General features: G+C 34.7%; 2 protein-coding genes across 2 annotated transcripts; both read right to left on the reverse strand.

The window, feature by feature from the left end:
• Positions 1-2384: 2384 nt before the first annotated feature.
• Positions 2385-7710, reverse strand: LOC143452957 (uncharacterized). Its single transcript, XM_076954113.1, has 14 exons — positions 7458-7710; positions 6662-7087; positions 6349-6566; positions 6045-6188; positions 5539-5679; positions 5149-5289; positions 4726-4881; positions 4398-4480; positions 4184-4306; positions 3971-4090; positions 3796-3893; positions 3515-3700; positions 3102-3337; positions 2385-2866 (listed from the first exon to the last, which is right to left on the reverse strand). Exons 1-14 carry the CDS (start codon positions 7652-7654, stop codon positions 2754-2756), a joined length of 2382 nt encoding a protein of 793 aa, XP_076810228.1. The 5' UTR covers positions 7655-7710; the 3' UTR covers positions 2385-2753.
• A 1231-nt stretch (positions 7711-8941) lies between these two features.
• Positions 8942-14991, reverse strand: LOC143453359 (uncharacterized). The gene is made up of 13 exons (XM_076954668.1): positions 14739-14991; positions 13810-14253; positions 13488-13714; positions 13163-13309; positions 12726-12890; positions 12250-12396; positions 12072-12154; positions 11877-11999; positions 11658-11777; positions 11491-11588; positions 11159-11344; positions 10743-10987; positions 8942-10405 (listed from the first exon to the last, which is right to left on the reverse strand). Exons 1-13 carry the CDS (start codon positions 14933-14935, stop codon positions 10227-10229), a joined length of 2361 nt encoding a protein of 786 aa, XP_076810783.1. The 5' UTR covers positions 14936-14991; the 3' UTR covers positions 8942-10226.
• Between the last annotated feature and the right edge of the window lie 2216 nt (positions 14992-17207).

Below are 17207 nucleotides of genomic sequence, written 5' to 3' on the forward strand. Positions count from 1 at the left end.
AAAAATACTTCCAACTACAATGATTGACTACTAATTACTGCCCCTAGATACAGACCGTGGGTGAAGCTTTAAACCTACAAACAGGAAAAGCTAAAGATAACACAAGAAAGGCATCAATCAATTCTAGCAGGTCTGAAAACTTGCTTTGCAAAACTCGGTTCTTAAAATATGAGAAAAACGCAGCTAATCAACGTGGCCAGCCGGCGGCATCATATGAACTCGTGGAATGTTGAACTTAATTTCAAAAATGCAATTATACAACGTGATAGGAAAAGTAAAACGTTGGATTGCTGAAGAACGGCCAGACGTTGTTGAAACGTTAAACCAACCAACATTATTATAGGCAGGGTTGCCATACCGTCTTTACTTCTAAGATTTGTCCTTATTTTAAAGGTCCGTGACTTAGAAAATATTTTTATTCTTTTTTCTAAGAAATGTCCTTATTTTCACTTGCGTCCTTATTTTTAGAGCAGAGGTTCGTATTTTGGGCATTTTGACACCTTTAGTATACCATTTTGTACCAAAGAGATACCAAAACTAAGAACATGCAGATAGTGTCTCGTTTTTTTAGGAACACTGGTTGCTTTCTCCTGTTGTGCACTGTTTAAGGTGGTATTCGTCTTTCGTTTCCTAGTCGTGCTTTTTTTGAGTTGAGACCGACGGTAACCCTGATTATAGGCCATGAACTCAGTAACTGTTATAAATATTTGTATGTGGGATTAGTGTTTAATAGTTTGAGGGACCAAAACCATTTCTTAAATTTCGCCAAAGGTTTCTCAAAATCTATTGTTCTGCAACTAATTGTTTTTACATACTTAGATAACATTACAGCAATTAATTAAATTATCTTATTAGTCGCCGAAACTTAATCTTTAAAATATCCGGAGTAAAATGTCTTTGAGTATATATTTCAAGGAGAATCAAAGCTCGACGGTATGGTAGGTTATATACGTAAATTCAGCTTCTAGCTTTTTGCATTTAGCTGAGTTACTGTTTTAATATCGAGGTGTTCTGAAGTTTGTCTACTTTTGAATTTTTTTCTAATTATTGTTATATACACACTGTAAATACTTGTCCAAGTTTATTGTAAAAGAAAAAGAAGCTTTAACCTAAGTATAACAAACGATCGATGTACAGTATATTAACCAAATTACTTTGGGTATGAGTATTTTTCAGAACCGCTATAAAATATAAATCTGGTCCTTTCCTTACAGTACGTAACAATTCTACTCTTTATTTCGTGCCACCGTTCTTTGTTTCAATGCTCGATCTTTGGACCAAAAAGCATCCGGATGAGAGCTCAGAAAAGTATATATACCTGTTGCTGGTTGGCAGCGTTAAGCTTGTTTTGTTGATTTCACTTCTAAGTTTCTTAAGAGTATTTTTGCTTTATGTTAAAATACCATTATCTAGTTTGTTTTTTGGGAACATATTTTAAATGCAAAAGTGTCCGTGCAGTCATATAAATAAAAAAATAAAATTGTGGTAAAAAGCAATGGTTAATTAACTTAATTAATTGGTTGATCAACTTCACTCAGACAATAAAACGGAATTTATTTCACTGAAGTGCAGTTGTAAAAATCTCCACATAAGCAGGGTTACTTAAAATAAACACGTCAGTCTGACGTCACTTAAAAGCTGTCCAGAAACAAATCTAATCAAAACGCAAAAAAAGAAAATCGTAAACCATTAACGCATACTACAACAATATACGAGTGACGCATAAATCGGCAAACTTTGATTAAAAAATTAATTAAAGATTAATGACTTTATTGTGAAACAAACCACAAAATATCTCAAGTGAAATCGAGCAACAAACTAGAAACATTGTGAAATCATCTTTTACTATTAATGCGCTAAAGTTGAAGGTGATTGTTGGACATGGATGGAACTTAAACAAATGATTTTACAACAACGCACGTTCGAATGCGATAAACGTTTAAAGTTAAAACTGATGAGATTAAAGCACACCTAATAAGCCAAGTGAATTATCATAGTCATATGGTACAACAGCGTAGCTTTGTTACGTTGTTTTACGCTTGGTTGTCATTCCGCAGTCTTTTCTGCCTCCGGGCGGAAGCGCTTGTCGATTTGGCTGCGCCTTGTCTGTTGCTACAACCAGTATGATGATATTCTACCGATGCCTGTACTGCTGTGTAGATGTGTCTAACTTTTACCGTTTTGAAAATACAATCATATAGTTAACTGCAGGTCTCTTCGAACCAGCACTAGAGAAAGGCCGGTAACAACTTTTCATTTTCTTCCTGATTGAACAAACCGGAATTTCGTTTGCACCAACTGCAAGAGTGTTCGTGACATTATTGGTCCTGGTGTAAAAAAGCATTTTTAACTTTCTCTTTTGGTTATTTTAACACTTCGTTGCTTTTCTGGTGTATTTTAATTTCTTTACGACATTTGTAAAATTTTCTTGAGTTCTTGAGCAAAAGTTTTCTTGAAAAATACAAACATTACATGAACAGCAACTAAAAACGATAAAAACATTCAACAAATATCAACTCACAAGATAAGTTTTTTGCTTTACAACGCCGTGAGGTAAAAAATATTATAAAATCACAAAATAAACAACCTTTCAGGTGGTTAATTTCTGGTCCATCATAAAACCAATAACAATTAATATATGATAGAAAATTCACCACACGCTTTGTTTGGGTAAACGTATCAAAAATTAAACCAGAAGTGGATAAAGTAAGTAATTTCAATTGGTCTTTATAAACCAAAAATATTTTCAAAATTCAAACCAATGTTATTTTGTTTTCGGCAGGTTCCACTTCATTTTGAGGTTGAGAAAGTCCTTCCAAACCTGTCGAAAGGGTCCAGTAAGCAGGAGTAACCTTTGCTAATCGACCTGAAAATAAAAACACAAACATATGATATTAAACGCTGGGAACCTTTAAAGCAAAAATGGATGTCAGAACGAAAAAGGTTTCTTGTCTTTCTTTATGAAAACATGTTCCTGTGTAAATTTTGTACTAAGTCGATTTTGTGAAAAAGAATATTTGCGGTTCGTGACAATGTAACTTGTACAGAGTCTCGAGTGAAACATTATTTGGCAAATTACCAGTTTAAAGAAAGAGACCAACCTCGCGATAATGGTTTGGGGAAATAAAAGCATTTTCCATGGACACATTTTTTCTTTGATTTGGATTCAATTGTGCATGTAATAAATTTATCTTCATATTTCGTGTTCTGCACTGGAACATAGAAACTTGTTTGTAAGAGAAATCCTTGTTCGAAAACATCCCTGCCGCTATGAATCCTCTTCTTTGGTTGGATGGAGAAATCTTTACTTGACAACGCAAAGACCAAATCATCGGAACTTTAAAAGATACTTGCTGTTAAATTATTTTATAATAGCTTTTCTGCGGAATCTTTAACTGCGTTTAATATACGTATATAATTAATGTTTCATAGCAAAAGTACATGCATTTTTTAAAAGTACTTTTCTAACTACCATTTTAAATAGCTAAAAATGTGTTCTGGGTTAACTTCCAACCTGACAATCGCAATTCCATATACGCCTTCATTCGCGCGTAACTTATCACAAGAATTCACGATATTGTCACGAATTTCGCAAGTGATGTATGGATTAAAAAATCTGCTTGGATTGCGGTAGCATATGTACGTTAACTGCTTTTTGTGTAAGCCAATGTTATTTTGAGATTTAAGGACAACTCTTTGCCTAAATAGAAGGGAAGCAAAAATAACGCTGTAAAAGTTCAGTATGATAAAGGTTTCTACAAAAACACCAGCACCGTTAAAATATTTTTTAGTTACCAAGATAAAAAATCATCTTGAAAAACAATGGACATCGGAAAGAAATGTTGAATTTCATTTAAATCTTTCCATACTTTACCATCTTTGCTTTTCTGGGGCTGAAAGAAAACATAACGTTAAATTGCTATAAGCAATGCAATGGCATGAAAGCTAAATTATCATGTCTTCAATTTACCGTAACTTTAAGGGGACAATCAAAAACATAGCAAGTTGGAAGTCGTATGGATACTAATTTCAGAAATTTGTGGGCCGGTACACAGCCGAGTGTTGGCGTGAGAATTTGTACGTTATGCCTCTATTGCAAAATAAAATAATAAAGTAATCAGTAAGGTAGTTCACTATAAAGTGTTGGCTAATTCTTGTTAACGATAGTTAACAGAATTTAAACCTTGTAATGAGCTCTACCATGAAGCAACATAAACGTAAACTCGTGAGTTTTTTGAAGGGCTCCTGCCGGAATGTTAATCTCACATTCACATACATTAATTACACCGCCTCGACGCCCAATCTTCTGAAACAAAAAATAATAGTATGTCGACAAGTTTTAAGCTATGTAAAGACAAAATAACGAAACAAATTAGACAGAAAACTTTGTCATGTACTGCGTGTGTTTCGTTCACAAATTGTATTGCGACCGGAGGTGACCAAGAACTATGAGTTGAAGTGACTTCAACATCATCATCTCCTGCAAAATTTAAGTTGGTTTGAAAAGGTAAAGGCTATGATAAACTACTTTCAAATACGATCTGACAACGATGCAGTATTTTGGTTCTTTTGAGAGATACGTTTCACACAATTTTCCCTTTCGCATTATATTTATGTGCACTCGTCTTTTTTGTATTAATTTAGTTGGAAGATACTTTTAGGCATTACAAAATTAATTGTTAATTACAATACGTTGAACGCATTAAACAAAGCAATATTTTTTACCAAGGTTGCAGGATGATGTCTTCTCTGTTGCATCGATTGAAACTTTTGGAGAAACGTTTTTGTCTACGAGTGTTGAACCACCACGTACGCTGCAATTCAAGGAGCCATCAAGAGAAAAAATTGAATCTTTTGCCATGTGGTCAATAAAAAGAGTATCTATAGTACAGAAAAATGTTTGATAAAAATTAATTACAACATTTCCAATGGAAGCAACTACATGAATGTTTACTTGCATTTTAACTATTTCGACAGAAAAGTTTCAGTGCATTTTAACAATATGCAGTAATTCAAGTTTTATTGTATTAAATTTTTAGCAGAAAACAACTATTTACGGCTTGAATATTTTTCCAGAAAAATGTAAGCTTTACAGAAAAGCGTGGAAAGTCTTTTTGTCTTTATCATCGCCCCGTGAAGTAAACTTACTTTTAAAAATACCTTCTAAGCCTATTTCTCCCAAACTTTTGCTGCATCCAGGTTTACACTCTTTCGGAGATCCCGGATAGATTTTATAGTTTGGACTATAGGTACTTTGTTTCTTTCGACGGATTGTGGCTTCTTCGTTTTCTAATAAATATACAATACTTGAAGAAAAACATAAAAACAGGACCAATTTTCTTATGGCTTGCTTTTTGTATTTATCAGCTCTGCTTCGTTTTTTTATTTTGTTTCATGTCAAGTTAATTATTAACGTTAAATTTTGCAATAACATGGTGTCTGGTAAAATGGATATTTTATATTTTGCAAGAAAATTTTATCTTCGTAGAAAAGGGTTGGACGTGCTTTAATATTTATCGCCCAATGAAGCACACTTACTTTCAAAAATATCTTCAAAGTCTGTTTCTAGCAAACTCTTGCTACATCCAGGACTACACTGTATAGGAGGTTCAGGATAGATTTCAGACTTTGGACTATAGGCACTGTGTTTCTTTCGACGGCTTGTGGCTTCCTTATTTTCTAATAAAGATATCATATAGGACGTAATTCAAAAGGAAATACTAAAATCAAAAATACTAAAATACTAAAGCACTAAATGAAAAAGATTCGTTCGTGAAAAGACAGGGGTCATATTTCTTATAACACAGCTACTTCGTTTTTTATTTTTGTTTGGCAGGTAAATTAATTGTTAACATTCAATATTTAGTTGATATTCTATGTTCTAGTTTAATTTATTTCATTTCTTTCCTTTTGTTTTAAGTTTACCATACTGTAGCATTGATAATATCACAGGAATTACAGATCCTTCAACAAATAATAATAAACTTTAACAGTTATTTTTGAAAAACATTAAGAAATTAATTCTTTCAGTAAGGAAAATTTACCTGTAGGCTTTGGACGAGACACAAAATCAAGAGTTTCTATCTTAGAAAATGATTGTGCTTGGCAAGACGGAATTAGTTCGGAAGTGTTTTTAGATTTTTTGACTTTGAGGAATCTTACATTTCTTTGGCTTAAGAGTCGAACAACTAAAAATAACTTCCAAATAAATTCGACATATAAACATACCTTCTTTACTGTCATGCTTTCTAACGTGGTAAAATGTAACGATCCATGCTAACATTAACCAAATTATTAACGAAAATGATATAAAAACCATTTTTTTTACAAAAAAAGGGCTTAAATTACCAAAATCTGCATCCAGCTTATCCGACCTGTTCATTCCGCTACATTTCAACATAACTTTTTTCATAGTTTTAAAAATGGAGAAATCGTTGGCGTTCTTGCTCAATTTATCTTCAAGTTGGGTGAGGTTGGCGGCTGTGTCACCGAAAGATGCGAGGTAGCCAAACTCAACCGGAGTCAAGATACAGCGAGTGATGATTTCATAAGCTACCTGTGAAGCGCTGCAGTCAGCAGAAGAAATACGTTTAAAACATTAATCTAACACAAAACGTAGAACAAAAAAATACTTATGCATAACCTTAAAGTGAAACCAAACCTGTAAATGTCCAGGAATTTCTGATGTTTAGGAGTTTTTAGAACATTTAACCAACCACCTTCACAAATCGAGGCCTCTTTGTCAAACGTACTGGTGTTGCCAATTTCCTTACAATCATTCAATTTAACGACATGATCTTTCGTCAGTAAGATGTTTTGTGACTTTACATTCCCGTGCACAAATGATTTTGTGTCGCTGTGATTGTGCAGATACCGCAACGCTTGGAATAATTCTAAAAGCATTCGCTTTCTCAGCCACCATGGAATGTCAGGCACCTCATCTTTTGCGCGCAAAAAAGATTCCAGATTACCACCTTCTGCCAGTTCCAATACGATTCCCTCAAAGCCTGGCTTTTTTGCGACACCGTGAAACTGTATGATGTTGTCATGGTTCAGCTTTTTAAGCTTTTCCGCTTCACAAAGTATTCTGTAATGTGGTATACACAAACTATATTATTGAAAAGTTAACGCTGAGTTCAATGAATATTTCATAGAACTTGTCAACAAGTTATAGAATAATATTAAAATCACAGAAAACGTTTAACACTGTTAAAAAGCGCAAAAAGATCCCAAGAATTGAGTTTATTTTTATGAAATTTGCAATCAGAAGCAATTTACTGTATTATAAAAATAATATAGTTATAGTATATGTCAAATATTTACAGAAGTAATTTCAAACTTGTTTTAACACAAGGCTTCCGATAATTCATACCATAAGTTTAAGGACGTTTAAGTATGCACGCTGTCAAGACTGCCCAGTGCTGTTATGCAGCATCTTTGCAAAACACTTAACTTACGTTTCTAATTCATAAATGTCTTCTTTCGACAACGATTCGAAAGAAGTTTGTTGACGTCTTAAAACCTTGATGACAACAGGACCCAGCTTATCATGGTACCCTTTCTGTACTGAAAAATTTCCTTTTCCCTCAAAGTCGATGGTATCGATATTGAAGTCAGAGGCATTGTAACATGGGTAGTTGCTAAAAGACATCATTTGGAAGTGTCACACAGGTACCTGCGTCTTAGCGCAATTAATCAATTTACCAATCTAGCTCTGTAAAAGTGAAATATGTTAATGCAATTTTTTGCTGCTCATGAAAAAGCTCGTTTGCAATTTAATTACTGTAGAAGATAGGCGACTATTTCGTGTCTTTGTTTGCATTATATATTATAGCATCATTTCATGAAGTTATACATAGTCTTAGTCAGTTGTGCCTAACACTTGGTATCTGTTTAAGCATGTCGGTAAGGCAAACTCTCAGGATAAAATTTGCTTTACTGAATGTACCCCTTTCAATTTCACTGCATGCTACACGAAGCTGTTCTTAGCTGTTCGCTTAAAACGGCAATATAGAAATTTAAATCAGCTATTATTAGCACTGTACTAATGAACTTTATCATTCAGATATATTAGTTATTATCAATATAAATATACTGATCTAGTTTAAATCATTAAGAAGTATAAAAAAACAATATCCTGTTGACAAACAAGTGACCAAATATTAGAAAAACTGTTAATTCTGTCTTAAAACTCTGTTAAAATTAAAAAGATTCTGTTAAACTGAACAAAATGAAAGCTGCCTATGAGAAACTACTCCTAAATTACTCCATGAGCTACAGAAAAGCCCTCAGTTGGAAAAACTGCAAACGTACCAACGCACAAACTAACCATTTTGCTTTTTTTGTGAAATTCAACCAGAAGGTGCAACAAATCCTTGTGCCGTCCCTGCGGCGTCACATGGGCGCGTAGAATGCGAAAACAAATGAAGTAAAGTAAATGTGTGTAGTATGATGTACCAGTGATACGTTTCAAAATAACTTAATCAATCGTAGCTTAATTACAAACCTACTTGCTACTTTACTTAGTGGAATCTCATTTTAAGTGAAACGTTAAGTCACAAACAATGCTCTTTGACAACGTCGAGCATTTATTCGACTTTAGCCAAAATAATCCAGTTGTTATCATTGTTTTTTGTTGGTTGTTAGTAGTTTATTTGGCCATAAATAGATACTGCTTAAAATATCCATAACTTCACTTGAATCTTTTAACAGATGCTGTTGATCTTTTGGTAGAACCTACACAAAACATTGTTAAAATTGGTCGCAGTTTTCTCAGAGTTTTTGAATTACATGAACAATGTAAAGCCGTGTCTACACAGAGATTGCCACAAGCATAGCGCACACTCTATTTGCTTTCAAGCGATTTTCAGCTGCCCTTCTACGCGTGCGACCTCAAGCGAATCTATACAGTACGTTTACTCGCTTTTTCGCCGCTTTTTGTTTTGCGAAACAACAAGCATTCAAAACGAAATACGGAACAAACATTGTTAAAAGTATATACATAATAGAAGAAACAGTAATGTCACAACAGACAAAATATTAAAAAATAAACACTATTTTATACCTTTAGCAAACACATAAACCATAAACGATTAGATACAATGTATAGCTATAGGTATATATACTGGATATCTCTAAATATATATGAAATTGTTTTCAATTAAATGTCATTAATATTTACTATTCCGAGGCACAAGTTAAGTACACAACATTAAACTTGACTTCCAGGTCATGTTTTTGGAGAAATACTTGATGAAAGGAATTATTTTCACATCTCTTTCAGTTATAATTTTGATTCTGTTGAATTACATTTTTTATATTTTTAACCATACTTGCTTTCTTTGTACGTTTATATCAGCAAAAAAAGTGCACAAAATGTGGAGTAAAATCAAAAATTATACCTTGAACGTGAAATGAATAACACATAATTTTGCATGCACCAAGATACGTGATTAGCACATGCGTGTATGAGTATATACTGTACAACAAACATCCTTCACAAAACGTTAAGAGAAATAAAAATAAATAACCTAGATTTTGTCACACAATAAAATTTAAAATGTTGGGTTGAAAATGAGATAAGTTATTTAGTAACACTCAAAACGAAAAAGAATGTGCAAAAGACATGAATTTGTGAACATAGGTGTATTTAAATTTAATATTTGTGAACTTACACTAACAATTTTATCTCAAGTATATATATATTTTTTTATTCAAGTATTGAAACGGGTATCAATAAAAGTGTTACCGGCCTTTTCTTATGCTGGTTCGAATAGACCTGCAGTTAAACTATAGAATTGTATTCGATAAAAAAGGGTAAAAACAGGCACGTCTGCTCACAGCTCAGGCAACGGTAGAGTGACACGTTCGCCAACTAGCCAGGCGCAATTACAAACATCAGCGCCTCCGGCCGAAGGCAGAAACACAAGGCACGTCAAACGAGCACAAAACACGTAACAAAAGTACTCGGTTAACTTAACAGAAGCCATCTGTTAATTATCTTGGAATGACAGAAGTGTCAGCATGCATGTCATTCGGAAAAAGTTTGCTTATAGCAAATGCATAGCAAGTGTGTGTTTTCTCCAAAAATATTCAAAATTGCTATTGCTTATGGATAAGATAGCACAAAGGGTCTTTAACTTGTCATAGAATAGAATATATAGATTACTTAAAGCAATAGACTACTTAATGAAATACTGAGTAAATCGTGATTTTATAATCATAATTTAATGATTTTCGAAAAATCCAATCAGATTTGTAACTAATCCTGCTCTAATTGCAGGTCGTGCAACTTCCTTCTGCCGTTGCTCACTCGCATCATAAGAAACTGCAACATCCCTTGCACTAAGAGCAAGCGGTGAATTCGTGAGGGAGCAATTTGAAAGCGTGATTTGCGTCAATCGTTCTGAAAACAGAAACGTCGAGTTATGTCTTGTCTTGAAAGATTATTTGCTGATTTATTGATTTAAGACGCTTGCCAAGTAGTTGTATTTATTCCTGTACACAAGTAAAGAAAATTTGCCAACCGTGTCATAACCTACTGAAGAATGGAAAGAATCCGTCACGAACATCAAACTTTTATTTTATAACTGAAACGTTCAAACTTACAATTTTTATGCTCATTCTGTTTTAACATCGGAAGACTTTTTTGCAGAACAAAATCTTGCTCGAACACATAATTTCTCATATGCGTTGATTTCACCATATACAGTACGTTGTGAAAACTGTGAAAATACATTTACCTCGTGGCAGTAAATCGAGAAAAGGAAAAATTCCATCACGAACTATGTTGTTCGTCAACGCACTCTTTATTTCGTAGCTAAAGTGTTCTTCTTCAAAGTCTACTTGCTCGCTTTGCTTTGAAATGCGGAAATTTTGCTGAAGAAGGAATCCTTGCTCAAACATATCGTTGCTCACAACGGTTTTCTCATCTGGTTGGATCCAAGTATTTGGACTTGATAATTTTAAAAGCAAATCCTCTCCCGACCTGAACACACCGTTTTTAGGCGAGTTCCACCTTAGCACACTTTTTCGAGTCCTTTAACGTTTAAACGTAAATTTTTAGCATTATTTTATGGTGTCGTTTAAAGTTTCAGCATTTGTCACACAAAAAATATTAAATTCGTGAAATATTTGTGAAATACGTAAAATGAAATACCTGACAGTTACCGTTCCCTTGAAACCCTGACTCGGTTTTAGTAGATCATGAGGATCCATGACGTCATCACGAAATTCCCAGGTGAAATAGGGATCGGAGATGCTGCTTGGATGGCGATAACACAAGTATACCAACCGTTTGTTGTACGCGCCTAATAGGCTTCGTATCGCCATCACGACCCTCTGCCTACACGAAAATGGGAAAATAAGTTTGAAATGGCAGAAACGTTGTTGTAGCTTTTGTATGAAAAAAATCCAAAAAAAAACAAACAAAACAAAAACAAAAACAAAATCCAAAAAATACAATGGTAAATAAAATAAGAGGTGTAAGACCAAGAGAAAGACGAAGTTTGGTAGGTTATGAAGTATCCGTGCTCCTGTTCAACTTCATCCAAATCAGTCCACATTCTGCCATCCTCACTTTTCTGAGGCTGAACGCGAAAAAAAATGTTAAACCTTGGGTTGCTACATGCGCAGAGCAGACAGACCGAACAACTTACTATCACTGAAACAGTTTGCTGCGGAACATAGCATGTAGGAAGTTGCACGGTTACTGGTTTCAAAAACTCACGCGAAGGCATGCAACCTAGCGTTGGCGTGAGAACCTGCGCACCGTTGTTCTATTTGAAGAAAAACATCATTTTTAAGCAGTTATGTTACTTATTAACTGATTAGTGGGAATGTAAAATCATGGTATCAATGCTCAATTAGTTCAGTACCGTGGACATTTCTCTTCCATAGAGCAACGTAAACTTGAGTTGGCATGTTTCTATTAGTGCTCCTTGTGGAATGATAACTTTGCAATCAGCAATATTTATTGTACCTCCTTGTTGCCCTACAGTCTGAAACAAAACATTGTTAGTGGAACATTGTGGTAAAAATGATTGGCCAATATAAGTTAGCTTTTGACTTACTGTGTAGGTTTCATAAACGTAGCTGATTTTTACTGGAGCTATCCACCATCGACTTTGTGCAATATTCGTAGCAGTTTCGTTTTCTACAATAAGAAAAGTTGTTTTGATCATTCACCGTTTTTCAAATTCAGCCATTTTTGCATTGTTATGTTTTTCTTTATGTCAAGTAGAAACAAACGTGGTTGTAGCTGTCGACTTTGATGACGTTTCCTGCACCGACGGAGCGAAGGGGAAGTGTTTGGTGTGGTCCTATTCGATCTGACGATGTAATCGTCACTGATGTCGCTTTCCTGGTCGCTGTCACAACTGTTTTTGCGGCTGATTGCTACAAAGCGTTTAGACAAGTGCTTTTAGATTTAATTTTTACTCTTGCATTTGGTATTGTGCTCAAGTGGTGACGAAAACAGTTTTAGTTGTGAAAACATAACAGCACTTTCTTACTTTTGGTTTTAGTAGATTACTACAACATCCTAGATTATTTCGTGCGCTATGTTATTTATTATAGTGCGGTTAGGTTTGTACATTGTACATTGCATCATACTGTAAGTTATGATTATATTGTACACGAGCATACATTGCATTGTTTTACAATATTCATGTAATAAAATCGGTGGTCTCATTTTTATGATTTTCATTATAAAAAATATTTTCTACTTTTAGAAACGCTCGCTTGTCGTCGTCGAAACATGGTCGAAAGGTCGTCCCCGCTTTCTGGTTCCAAACCAGGGCCATCGCCTTCAATCCACTTTTTTCGTATTTTGCTTTTGCCGGACTTTTGCTGGCGAATGTGATCAAATTGCTTGGTACCACTATGTAAGCCTGAAACGAATCGATTGTAGTTATTAACTTAATTTCTGTTACAACTGAAAATATTCGCAAGGCATTAAATTTTTTGTTTATTTTTACACTGACCTCTAAACATGTTTTTATCTCAGTAAATTTTTATCAGGTTAAAATACCAGCAACGAAATAATTTCCTGTTTGTTTTGATTTCAACATTTTACTTATAATAATGTTTAAATAAACAAACTGTTATTAACTAGAAAGTTCAGTCATTTGTTTATTTTCCATAAATTTTGCAAAAAATGTACCTTTTAGTCGAAAATGCATATCAAGTGGTTCTCTTTCATAAACTAATTTTTCTCTTTTTTCGATAATGTTCTTCGCGACTACCCAAGCTTCCTCAGATTGTTTTGGTCCATAAAAATCAATTTCATTTTTGTTTAGTAAATCTACAACTGCAAGAAACACTCATTTTTTGTTTCTCTTTTTACGACATCCAGTCAACATTAAAAACCAATATATAAAATTTAAAAAGGACAAAATAACGTAATCAAAAACGGTTTTCTATAGTTAGGGTTTGAGGTTTGAGGTTTTATAGTTAGGTTCGTAATCTCACTCGTGGCGCGCCTTTACCAGTGTTTGCATCCAGTCTGTCCTCGGGTTTCGCTTTTCCACATCCAAGCATAACCTGCTTCAGGTTTTTAAAAATTGGGAAATTAGTGGCGTCGTCCCTCAAACTTCCATCAACTTTATTAACTTGGCGCATCCTGAGGGTGATTGGAGACAAATACCTGGGCTGGTGGGACACGCCAAACGCAATAAAACGTCGGGTAATGATTTCATAAGCTACCAACGAAGCGCTATATTAAAAAAATAGTTTTGTAAAATTGATCCTATTTGAAACAAGAAATGCAAGTTACACTGCTTTTACTATAATATCATTCACGGATGCTACCTGTAGACATCTGCGCAGGTAGTTTGATTGTGAGGGTTTTGGAGAACTTCTGGTGCGGTATAACTGGGGGTATATTGAAAATTTTCATCGGGTAACACGTCATCAGACGTCTTAAAAATGCAACTGTGCATGTCAACAAGCTTCACTGTTAGACGTTTTGTTAGTAAGATACAAAGGGATCTTATATTTCCGTGAACAATAGATGTGGTTTCCCTGTAATTGTGCAGGTACCGCAGTGCTTGAAACAATTCTAAAACAATGCGTTGTCTCAACCACCATGGAATGTCAGGAACCAAATCTTTTGAACTCACAAACGAACGCAAATCTCCGCATTCGGCAAGTTCCAGTACAATCCCGGCAAAGCCAGGCCATCTTGTGACTCCGTGAAACCGTATGATGTTTTCATGGTTCATCATCATGAGCAGTTGTGCTTCGTGAAGGATTCTGTAACGAAAAAACTTGTTTCGTATTTTGAACGTTTAACGTTTACAGCGTCAACAACCACGTGATACAGCTTCTAGAAATACGTATAAATCCTATTTGATTACTTCAATAAAACAGAAAAATAAGCTTCTTAAATATAGCTGTCTCTATAAAAAGTATAAAGGTATTATCACGTAACGTTTTAGATTACAGCTTTTATAGCCTAAATCGACAAATAGTTTATCTTGTGGTAACTTTTTGTAACGGGTTTAGTTGTAGGCTTAATCATTCTCATATAAAGCTGTATAGTTATGGTTTGTAACATAACTAAATTAATAAAAATAAATTTTTATATTGTGCTTGTAGGGTTATAGAGCTACACGTAATATTCACATTGCTGCAATTTCAAAGGAATTACAGTGTACTGAACGCAAAATATGTTTTATTATGAAATTAGTGACCATCAAAGTGTTAAGAGCTGGCTTGCTCACAAACTATTGGGTTACCTGTTAAAAGTTGTGTCATCATTTTCAACTTCACTGATACGCTTTTCCATTGACCGTCGTCTGGTGTGTATTTTGACAACCACCCGTCCCAAATTGGAATGTTTGCATTTCAGCACGTTTAGATTTTTTCCAAAAACAAGGGGTTCCCCCGTCAAAAATTTGGCAGGATTATAAACGGGAAGTGTAGTGAACGACATTCCGTTGTGAACCACTTTACAGAATAAAAATGCACATATATATGGCTTACTGTAAATACAACCTTTGTCGAAATTATAAGTTTATCAAATGGTATTTGAGTGAATAGGCCTATAATTTATAATTCAAAAGAATAAGTTTTAGGCAAACGAAATTAAACAAACGTTTATTAACTTTTTTTTGGCTTGAAGAATTAATGAAATAACCACTAACTTACGGTTTTGAAACACTAGCTATGCTTACTACTAATGCTACCAAAATCACGATTACTACATTAGAGCTGCTTTACTCGAGTGAAGTACTTGACTCGAGCACCGTTTTTGTGGTACTCGAGTTAGTCGAGTACTAATTCTCCAGTATTCGGTTGTACTTGTTAGTTTTTAAAATACTTTAATTGGAACTTGTTTCTCAAATTTCATACTTAATTTTGTTATTGCATATTAACCTTTCTCAAACAGGTTGTCAATGTGTAAGCTTAAGCTACAGTACAGTTTGACCAATCATCTATCCGAAATCCGCAGTTTTTGTGCACTGTTACACGCACTTTTGATTATCATATTTCCCTAACTTTGTTTAAGATTGAAGGGTATTAAAGAAATATTCCGTAAATTTTATGTTACAAAAAAGAGTACCTACAATTCCTGAGTACTTGGTACTTGCCACCTGGCCTGGTACTCCTGGTCAAATGCTTTTTAAGCTAAATACTTGTAGTACTTGCACTCAGCTCTGTGCTATGCTTTCCGACTCAAACAGCAAGTGCCGCAATAGGATTGGTTTTAAAGTCTCAAGTAGGCTTCTCTCATAACCTAAAGTTTTTTCAAAATCTGCCGGGATTTAGTAGAAGCAATTTTAATTCGATTCAAACCACAAAGACTCGATGCCAGTTCGTAATAAGAGTAACAATGGAAAGCCAGCTCATACCCAATAAACTTCTTAGCTTATTTGCATACTGGCTAGATATTGCTGATAAAATTACAATCCAAAACCTTTAAGTAGGGTAACCGTTTTCTACAACATTCCTGTATTGTCCTATTCTGGCATTATGATCATTTTACAGTTACAGTTACTGACGAAATATACTTGGAGAAATACAACTGCTTCAAAAGTACAACATATGTCTCTTTTAACGACAACTACATACACCATTGACGGTACCTTCCATTGTTTCTATTATATCTATACCAATAGAAATCACAATAGAGAACAGCCGATGGAATGCGTTGTCTTTCTTTCGTATGTCATTTGATTATAAGCGGTGCCTATTGAGGTAGATATTTTCTTGAAGGACGACTTATTACGTCACAATATAACAACAATATGGACTGAAGTATTCGGGTCATGTGTGAATAGAATGTTTCGTGTGGCCGACAAGTAATACGTAAAATTAAAGCGTACTTAAGTGTAAAACAAGCCTAAACTAGCTTGTCTTTAGCGTATTTGTGCCGGTGAATGTTGATATTGTGGCGGCTGGGCTGGGCCGGGCCGACCCATTGGACAGTTTTACTTTAACTGTGGATTTGGTTTACATGTAAACCTACCATCTTATAGTACAATAACAGGTTAGCATCGTATCTTCACAGTTAATGTTAAAAATAAACAATGCAATATGAAAAAACTTTTTGTTTTATTGTTTAATTCAAATTCTTTCATTGATATAACAGTTTACGTTTTTTAACCACGTGGCATTGCATTTTGATAATCAGTTCGTTTAAGTTTACTTTGCTCATTTCTGGAAATAACATTTTATCAGTTTTTTATCTGTTGGCCTTTCTGCGGAGCAAGTGCAATGCCGAGACCTATACACAACACACACAGCTTTCAACATCATGTGTAGTCAAATGTTATTTCAGATATCATCGTCTCGCAACTAACGCAAACGCCACATTACGGCGAAAGGTATTGTTGTCACGTAGCTCTATGCGATGAAGTGAATCGGACTCCTGACTCCAAAAGGCTGCTGTCACAATAGCATGTTACCTTCGCTCATATATTGAATCAGTTATCAACTTGTGAGCTCAACACTTTACTGGAATCCCAGTCGACGAAAACGAAAAATGAAAATATCACGCCAGCCAGCGACAAAGTAAGCTGTAGATAATGGCCGCTATAACGCTAAGCTACAGCTCACTAAGGTCAATTTTGGCTGTTGACGCTTCTTCCTTATCCGGTACCGTCACAGCCGTGAAGACAAGAATGCGTGACCAAGCACATGCACTGTCATCTGTAACATTCTTATTCTGAAAATAAACATTACTTGCCACTAAACACCTACCT

The sequence above is a fragment of the Clavelina lepadiformis genome, chromosome 4, assembly GCF_947623445.1.
Source record: "Clavelina lepadiformis chromosome 4, kaClaLepa1.1, whole genome shotgun sequence".
NCBI classification, from domain to species: domain Eukaryota; kingdom Metazoa; phylum Chordata; class Ascidiacea; order Aplousobranchia; family Clavelinidae; genus Clavelina; species Clavelina lepadiformis.